Source organism: Sinohyriopsis cumingii, chromosome 2, assembly GCF_028554795.1.
Source record: "Sinohyriopsis cumingii isolate HCF-2022 chromosome 2, ASM2855479v2, whole genome shotgun sequence".
In the NCBI taxonomy this organism is placed as follows: Eukaryota; Metazoa; Mollusca; class Bivalvia; order Unionida; family Unionidae; genus Sinohyriopsis; species Sinohyriopsis cumingii.
The window spans coordinates 26,829,841-26,840,075 of record NC_142962.1 but is presented as its reverse complement, the minus strand read 5'-3'; the positions used below and the strand labels follow the sequence as shown (position 1 = coordinate 26,840,075).

The 10,235-nt window shown below is 34.4% G+C and overlaps 1 protein-coding gene across 3 annotated transcripts in view; it reads right to left on the bottom strand.

The window, feature by feature from the left end:
• Window positions 1-909: 909 nt before the first annotated feature.
• The window catches only part of LOC149804513 (structure-specific endonuclease subunit MUS81-like), a 103,712-nt gene continuing 94,386 nt past the window's right edge, over window positions 910-10,235 (bottom strand). For all 3 annotated transcript variants that reach the window (XM_089940960.1, XM_089940953.1, XM_089940969.1), the window contains exons 20-21: window positions 9,301-9,384; window positions 910-1,338 (exon numbers count right to left, since the gene is read on the bottom strand). In XM_089940960.1, the coding sequence (XP_089797086.1) occupies window positions 1,272-1,338; window positions 9,301-9,384 (151 nt within the window). In that variant the 3' untranslated portion in view covers window positions 910-1,271. The remainder of the gene's footprint in view (window positions 1,339-9,300; window positions 9,385-10,235) is intronic.

The window sequence follows — 10,235 nt, the reverse complement described above, 5'->3', positions numbered from 1 at the left end:
ATTATAGACTTATAAACATTTTGGGATTTGATTCACACTACTGCATGTTCCTCTTTTATTTTCACTTGGCAAGTTAGAGAAAAAAAGTGTCCGTTAATTTTACCAAACTTATTGGTTTCTCTGCTTTCTTTTGCTAACTTTAAGCCTATATAGTTTTAAGACATTTTAGGATTTTGGTTGTGCATTATTTCTGATGGAAGAGCAATGACCTGAGATTAAAAATTGAACTGTGCAAAATATTGACTCACCTGATAAGTGTCATGTTAATTTGTAAATTACTTTGAAAAGACACACCTGAAAACCTGCAAATTAAATCCCAGAATTCTAGATGCTTACTGCAAGTCCTATTGTAAATACTGTATGTCCTGCTATTGTTTTAACCCAGCCAAGATGAATAAATGGAGATCCATATACCTGCCAGGGCACCACATGTAAATTTCTTTAAGAATTTAAACTTAGAGCTCATTCAGAAATGCTTAAGTTATGTCCAGGGCATATAAGAATGCAAGTATACATACATACATACATACATACATATACATACAAACATACAGACAGACATACTGAGAGAACAGACATGCATATATGCATACACACATACATACATACATACATACATACATACTGACAGACAGACAAAGACATACATACATATATACAGACAGACAGAGAGAGAACAGATAGACATACATACATACATACATATATACATACATATACATACATACTGAGAGAACAGACATGCACATATGCATACATACATACATACATACATACTGACAGACAGACAGAGAAAAGACATACATACATATATACAGAAAGACATACAGAGACAGAACAGATAGACATACATACATACATACATACATACATACACACACACAAAGACACATGCAATTATAAAACACATATCACAAAAGTATTTATTTTCAAACAAACTTCTACACCAGCTTAATCCATGCAGATGTATGGTCCTAAGCATTATCAAAAGATTCTAATTTTCCATGTCAATGTAGACTAGTGTGTGTACAATACAATAATTCTATGTCAATGCAGACTAGTGTGTGTACAATACAATAATTCCATGTCGATGTAGACTAGTGGGTGAACAATACAATAATTCTATGTCAATGCAGACTAGTGGGTGAACAACACAGTAACTCCATGTCAATGCAGATGAGTAGGTGTACAAGACAATAATTCCATGTCAACGCAGACCAGTGGATATAGGTCAATACAGACCAGTGGGTGTACATTATAATAATTCCATGTCAATGCAGACCAGTGGGTGTACAATACAGCTGGTATATCTGTTTGCTTAGAGAATGTCCCATATTCCTGAAATATGAAGAAAAAAAAGATAAAATACATAAATGCAGAATACTTGAGATAAAACATAGTTGTGTTAAATATGTCCTTTTCTACAATGAGGCATGGCTGTTATTTACCTTATGTACTGGACATACTGGTAATGTACCTTACATACTGGCAACACTGTTAATGTACCTTACATATTGGCAACACTGGTAATATACCTTACATATTGGCAACACTGGTAATGTACCTTACATATTGGCAACACTGGTAATGTACTTTGCATACTGGGAATACTGGTAATGTACCTTACATATTGGCAACACTGGTAATGTTCCTTAAATATTGGCAACACTGGTAATGTACTTTGCATACTGGGAATACTGGTAATGTACCTTACATATTGGCAACACTGGTAATGTTCCTTAAATATTGGCAACACTGGTAATGTTCTTTACATATTGGCAACACTGGTAATGTTCCTTACATATTAGCAACATTGGTAATGTACCTTACATATTGGCAACACTGGTAATGTACTTTGCATACTGGGAATACTGGTAATGTACCTTACATATTGGCAACACTGGTAATGTTCCTTAAATATTGGCAACACTGGTAATGTTCTTTACATACTGGTAACACTGGTAATGTTCCTTACATATTGGCAACACTGGTAATGTTCTTTACCTATTGACAACACTGGTAATGTACGTTACATACTGGCAACACTGGTACTGTAGCTTACATATTGGCAACACTGGTAATGTAGCTTACATATTGGCAACACTGGTAATGTTCCTTACATATTGGCAACACTGGTAATGTAGCTTATATATTGGCAACACTGGCAATGTAGCTTACATATTGGCAACAATGGTAATGTTCCTTACATATCTGCAATACTCATAATGTACCTTACATATTGGCAAGGGGCCCCGAGTGGCCGAGTGGTCTAAAGCGCTCTTCGTTACGGATCACTGCCATCTCACCTCTGTCTGCGGCGGTTCGAGTCTAAGATTCAGCCAATGTGGGCATGTGAGAAAGCTTGCCAGTAGCTTCTCGTGGGTCGGTGGTTCTTTCCGGGGTTTTCCGGGTTCTTCTTCCACCATTAATACTGGCCGCCATGTATAGCCTATCGTGCTGAAAAATGGCGTTAAACCCCACAACAACAACAACAACAACATATTGGCAACACTGGTAATATACCTTACATATTGGCAACACTGGGAATTAGAGGCACATGTTATTGTTTTTTAGTGGTATGCACCACAGTACTTTTCACTGTATTGATACTTCATTAGTTTCCATAAGGAATGCATGGAAATTTGAGAGTAAGTTTGAATTTAATGATATTTTAAGCATCTTTTCAGTTTTCCTGACAAATTAATTCCAAACATTACTGTTTTATTTAACAAAATAGTTGCAGTTATCACAAATTAATTTGAATATTATAAATATACTTATATTTGTGGATCTTATCTCACAAGTCTGATATGTGTCATATAAGCCACATGGTGGCTGAACAGGATGTTATGAAAGATATTTGGAAATCTAACTTTTGGAAAAAATTCTGATTAATAAATGAAGAAAAAAATTAAATTTTGTTAGTTTACATGTGTGTATTATAGTATTAAGTACATACATGTATTCCTCTGCACAAGCAAGAATCATCCTAAGCTTTTCGAGAGATCAGTTATTATGTAATTTCTCAAGTCCACTAAATATTTTCTCATTTGTCAAGTCAGCATGTTTTATGTTTACTAGAGCTGTTATAAATATCTTGCCTGGGTGTTGGCATTCCACTCAAACGTTCACTGTATCAATAGTGTAGCTAGTAAATTGTATACTTCACTGGCAACATTTCCTGTTTTTATCACCAAGCCATCTAATCTCAGTACAGTGTCTTTTACAGGATGTCAGCCATTGTGAAATGATCCCACTTTAATTAAAGTCTTCAGATAACAGTTTCTAGAACAAATAATATACACATAGCTGCAAGTTTCTTTCCAGTCAGGATTTTTTTCTTCTTGAACCTCAAGATAATTGTTTTATCAAATAAAAATATGGGTAGAACAAGATATTTTTTCCTGCTATTTGAAAGCTAGAAATTAAATAAATTCCAGGTCTATTCCCCATTATTCATAATATAAATGCAGTATACCACAGTATGTATTGCTGTACATTCAGAAATACTGCAGTATACAAATGAACATAATTTGTCATGGTACCCAATTCTACCCGTAATATACTTTCCATACTGGGCATACTGGTAACATACCTAAAATATCTGGAATCCTGGTGATGTACCCTACAAACTGGGAATCCTGCTAATATATCTTACATATTGGGAATAATGGTAATATCCCTAAGATATTTGAATTACTGGTAATGTACCTTATTTACTGGGACTATTAGTGATCTACCTCACATAATGGGCATACTGGTAATGTACCTTGAATACTGGGCATACTGGTAATGTACTTTTACATATTTAGCACTCTGGTAATGTACCTTATATAAAGGGCATACTCTGTAAAGTATCTCATACACTGGGCATACTTGTAATGTACCTTACATATTCAGCATTCTGGTAATGTACCTTAGATATTCAGCATAATGGTAATATACCATGCATACTGGGCATACTGGTAATGTACCATACATACTGGACATACTACTAATGTACCATACATACTGGGCATACTGGTAATGTACCTTACATGTTCAGCATACTGGTAATGTACCATACATATTGGGCATACTGCTAATGTACTTTACATACTGGGCATGCTGGTAATGTACCATATATAGTCAGCATACTGGTAATGTACATTACATATTCAGCATACTGGTAATGTACCAAACATATTCAGTATACTGAAAATGTACCATACATACTGGGTATACTGCTAATGTACTTTGCATACTGGGCATACTAGTAATGTACTTTGCATACTGGGCATACTGGTAATGTACTTTACATACTGGGAATACTGGTAATGTATCTTACATATTCAGCATGCTGGTAATGTACCATACATACTGGGTATACTGGTGATGTACCTCACATTTATATTTGTGTATCATATGCTTCTGACTATAACAAGGACAGACCAAGATCTGTCACTGCATAACACAACAGTAAATCCAGTATGATATACAAACACAGACCAAGAGCTGTCACTGCATAACACAACAGTAAATCCAGTATGATATACAAACGCAGACCAAGATCTGTCACTGCATAACACAATAGTAAATCCAGTATGATATACAAACACAGACCAAGATCTGTCACTGCATAACACAACCGTAAACCCAATATGCTATTCATTTTATTTATTATTTAAAGAGACCAATACAAACTCCTTATCTTGTGGTACACTATTAGAATCATTCATTCAGCCCACTCATGTGCCTATGTGAGATTTCCAACAAATGTACCGCAGAAATTTCCTGTAGCCATGTAAGTGGTTGAATGAGACTAGTCCACAGTATGGATGTAGATCTGTTTGCAATTATGTGTGCATTGTACATAAGCAGAAAACAATTGCATGACATGCAAAAATGCCTTACTTATACACGGATGGGCAGGATTACATTCTATATCTTGTTTTTAATGCAAGCAGAATAAATCTTTATCCCTGCATTTCCTACCTTATTTTTCCAACTGTATTCATTTCATCTTCCATAAAAGTCCCAAGTTTTAACTATCCTGCTTTTGAAACTAGCTTTAATTTTATTCCTATTTTTTATTTCCTCTGTCAACATAATACACTAATTATATAGCTCACAATGGACATGAATACAATAAAAGATTTTTAAGAAAACACTGGCCTATTAAATGATAAAATATTAACTAATCCTAATTTTTAAAAAAACTTGTCATCTATAAATTCACCTGAAAAAATAGCAGCTTTATTATAAGCTGAAACATTCACAATTGTGATAAATTTGCAAGTAGTCAAAGTGTAAAAGCAGCCACAATTAAAATTTCCATTAAAAATTACTGCAAACAGTGACAGCTGGATTAATGAATTGTTCCAAATATTTTTTAAAACTCTTATTATTGGGATGCCTGAGAAGTGCAACATTATAAAGTACAAGGGGCTGTATTCAGTATAAACACATGATCGTATAAGGTATTCTGTGTGAGCAGAAAGATTTTGAAACAATTTATCAATATCATTTTATGAACAGATGAGTGATGATAAGTGATATATGGTGTATTTCTAACCAAGCTTGGTATCAGACCTTTTTATTTTCTTGGTAAGGTGTACTTAGGACCAAGTGGGATATCTAACCATTATAATTTTCTGGTAAAGTTGTACCTCTGACCATGTGGGGTATGTACTTAGGACCAAGTGGGATATCTAACCATTATAATTTTCTGGTAAAGTTGTACCTCTGACCATGTGGGGTATCTAACCATTTTATTTTTCTGGTATGGTGAACCTCTGACCAAGTGGGGTATCTGACCTTTTCACTTTTTAAAACTACTGCTTTTGCCCTAAGAGTCTGGACTAATTTCAATTAGTTTTTTGTCAGATTAATTTTTAAATGCAACATAAGATTTTGTGGTCAGTAATTCTATTTCTGACTCTAATTTTCAGATACACTAAATAAAATTTTCATTACGAAACAAAAAGATCATTAAATTAAATATAGTGACCGATATTTGGAAAACCAAAAGAATGATATACCTGTCTCTGGATTTCGTATGTACAATTGTGATGAAGAGTGCATCAAAGTCATGTGAACCAATTCCAACATCACTGCTTGAGTGCTTAGATCCAGTATTGCCTTCACTAACTGATGTTATTAATACCTCTCTCTCATCTGGGGAATTTCCATCATTTTTCAAAACTGCCATTGTAAAGCCTCTGCTGAAGAAACCAACACTAGACCATAACGATTTAAAGAACTATTGCCCAGTTTCTAATCTCCCATTCATATAAAAAATCTTAGAAAAGGTTGTTCTATCCCAGCTTGTATCTCATTCAATTCAATCAGTCTTTTTAGCAATGTACAATCTGCATATCACCCTTGCCACAGTACTGAAACTACACTTCTAAAAGTAGTTAATGACATTCTCTCTGAGTTGGATAGCAGAAAGATTACAGTCCTCACCCTCCTTGATTTGTCTGCAGCATTTGACACAATAGACCATGATATATTACTTCACCGTCTCCAGCATGTATTTGGCATTCATGATACAGCCTTACTGTGGTTCAAGTCCTACTTGGTCGACAGGACACAAATTGTATCTGCAAATGGAATACACTCCAGCCCAGTTGATCTATATTGTGGTGTTCCACAGGGGTCTGTTCTTGGACTTGTTCTCTTCATTCTGTACACTCAGTCGCTCTCAAGTGTCATAGATCATCATCCAGTGTCTCACCACTTGTACGCTGATGACACCCAAATATACAAATCTAGCCACCAAACTGAAGTTGATGCTACCATCCAAGGTGTAGAGAGGTGCATTTCTGATGTGAAATCATGGATGACATGTAACAGGCTGCAAATGAATGATGATAAAACTGAGGCCATTCTGATCACAACACAAAGATGTTCTCATTTACATCCTTTACCTCAAACAATAAATATCAGCAACGCCAACATTAAATTCACACAATCAGTACGAAACCTAGGTGTTACTCTGGACAGTCCTCTCACATTGCACCAACATGTCATGAACATATGCAAGGCTGCATATCTTGAGCTGAAACGCATCAGCTCAATTCACAAATATCTTTCAGTTGATGCCACTAAAACACTTGTGTGTTCATTAGTACTTTCAAGACTGGACTATTGTAACTCAATTCTGTCTGGTTCATCTCAATATCTACTCCAGAAACTTCAAAAAGTTCAAAACACAGCTGCTCAGATCATACTTAGAGTACCACGTTCAGAGCACACCTCCCCGCTGCTCTGTACCCTACACTGGCTATCCATTCGATCCAGAATCAAACACAAAATTTGTTTTCTTTGCTACGTTTCACTGTCGGACTCTAGTCCAACATACCTGTCTGACCTCACCCATGTGTACACACCAGCAAGATACTTACGCTCCTCTTCTGACAATCGTATACTCATTATTCCCACTATGAAAACAAAGTCATATGGACAGCGTTCTTTTGCATACCAGGGTCCAGCAATGTGGAATGAATTGCACACTGAACTTAGACACAAAGACACAGTGATCACATTCAAGAGGGCTCTCAAAACTCACTTATTTTGACTGCAAGAACAAACTTAAAGACCTAATAATGTTTTCTACTTGAAATATTCTCAGCATGTTTTTTAATTTTTAATAATTTTCTAATTTCATGGTGTTTGTTTTTGTAATAATGTTATTATATGTTTTTTATCTTATAGGTGTTGTCTAATGTTGTAAAGCGCTTAGAGCTTCTGAAGATTAGGCGCTATACAAAGTCCTCATTATTATTATTATATACACTGCCTATAAAAGACAGTCATGGTTTTAAATGAATATTTTGTAAAAAGAAAAATGTCAACAAACAGATTTCTTCATTTCTATATGTATATACAATAAATATTTCGAAGTTAACATCAATTAATCAGCATTATAAAAGAGAATTTCACACAAGTTGCAGCACGAAATTCTGTGTTGAAATGAACTGTTTTCCTAGAGAAAATGTAGAGATGCTAAAATGAATGGATATTTTTTCTGTATGGTTTTGAATGCCAAAAGATAATTTTTTTTTTAAACACGTTAAATTACTTTAACTGGTGTCTGAAAACAAACTGGGAGAGCAAAAAGATGTCCCCAGCAAGGCAAATATTTCAATTTTATATGTAAGCTAATAAATTAAAATTATAATTTTTGCTAAACTGATGTATTTGATATAAATTTATCCACAATAAAAGTGTAGATCTACAAATACATGGTCAAAGTCATGGCTTGGTGTGCTTTTTAAGAGAGCCACCATGATAGTAACCGCCTGCTAGCCTCTGCTATATAATTAGTGATCATTGCTTCCAGACTTCTAATTAAAATACAGATACTGCTGTTGTCCTTAATCAAAACCATAACTGTCACACCCAATAACATAACAATAACTCAATTCCAGTAAATTACATTAATTGTAATATCTATATCATGATGCCATTACGTGACTGATGTTAACTCTGATGATTACCCATCAACCCATTTAATTTTAAGTGTAATAATAATACATGGCAATGATATTCATGCTGCATGACGGTATATTGTTCTACTTTATCAATAATCCATGCATCACAAGCACTGATTGACTAACTCTTCAGTCACTGAAAATGGTGGCACACAACACATTTGGTCATACTTTAAAAAATAACTGGGGAATTTGAAAACAGAAGCAGTATGACTTAACCTATAGGACAACCATGTTAGTGTGGTGATCTACACATTCACATTCTAGACAATATTCTTTCCACGGGAAACTGTACTAGCTCAGTTACAGAGCATCTGATTTGTAATCCATGGGTTGTGGGTTCAATACCCACCCAGGCCAGCCTGGATCAAACACCTCAGTGTATTTTTGGGAAATGCACTTAGCAACCATTTCCTCAGCATGAAATAACCACCACTATGTCAAAAGTGGCAACACAACCAACAAATGCAAAACCTCTGTCCATGATAGACTGGTTTCCTACACATACAGGACAAACTTCTGTCCATGATAGACTGGTATCCTAGATGTACAGGACAATCCTCTGTCCATGTTAGACTGGTATCCTACACATACAGACAATTATGCATAAATTTTCACTGGGAATTCTTTCAGGTTTAGTTTAAGAAACATGAGTCCTTACATGCAGATGTCCTCAAAGACAGATTTCACTGTTATTTAAAAACATGAGACTCACTGATGAATCTAGAACATATTCTGTGGTCAGCTTTGATTTTGGTAGGCAAAATGTCCTTTACCTTTTTGTTTTTCCACATTTTGATCTTGGTGGGTACAATGTCCTTACCTTTGTGTTTTTCCACACTTGACCATGCTAAGCAGGCCTTCTTTTTCCTTCTCTACTGTGCACATATCATAGGCTGAGAAAAGGCTGCAAATGAAAATATTCACAAATAAAGCGTTAAGTTCCCAAATCATTTCTTTCTGAGTCTACAGATAAAAAAATACATATATTTTTTTATTCATCCAAGTCTGTCCACTTATGTATGACTATAAAGTTATGAAGAAAGTTATTCACAATCCATAAAACTTCAGATCCACGTTCTACTTTTATGACAGCTTACAAGAAAGAATTTTAAATTAATACAGTATCAGCATTTATGACGTCAACAACAAAAGATGTGTGTGCCAATGTATTCTTCCAGTGTTTGCAAGAGAGTAGCACAGGAGAAAGTAAGACAACAAATTTATTTTTTGCTGAAGAAATCAGATCTATTAAGACTGACAAACATAAAAAATCCAAATCTGTCAAAAAAGGGTCACAATAAGCAAACTGCCATAGACTGATAGTATTTCACATTATTTCTTTTTTTTTTTTGCATACTATGCCTTCGTTTGAATTTCTCACTTTTTTTTAAAACTCTGCCATAATCTGATTGAATAGAATATATTTAAATGCTACATAGATATACTTTTGTAACAGAAGCAAACAGCAAATAAAATTACCATTATTTTTTTTTAAATTCTTTAAATTTTAGTATACAGTACTTTATTTTCAAAAAAATTCTTTATATTTTAGTATATAAAACTTCATTGTGTCTGTCAAATCTTTAAAAAGTAGTACAAAAAATGTTATACGGAGAAGATTTATGTTTGCGAAAAACATGAATAAGTATGTATCTGACATAATCCCATATCAAAAACATGAATAAGTATATATCTGACATAATTGCATATTATGACATAATCCCATATGAAAAACAGGAATAAGTATATATCTGA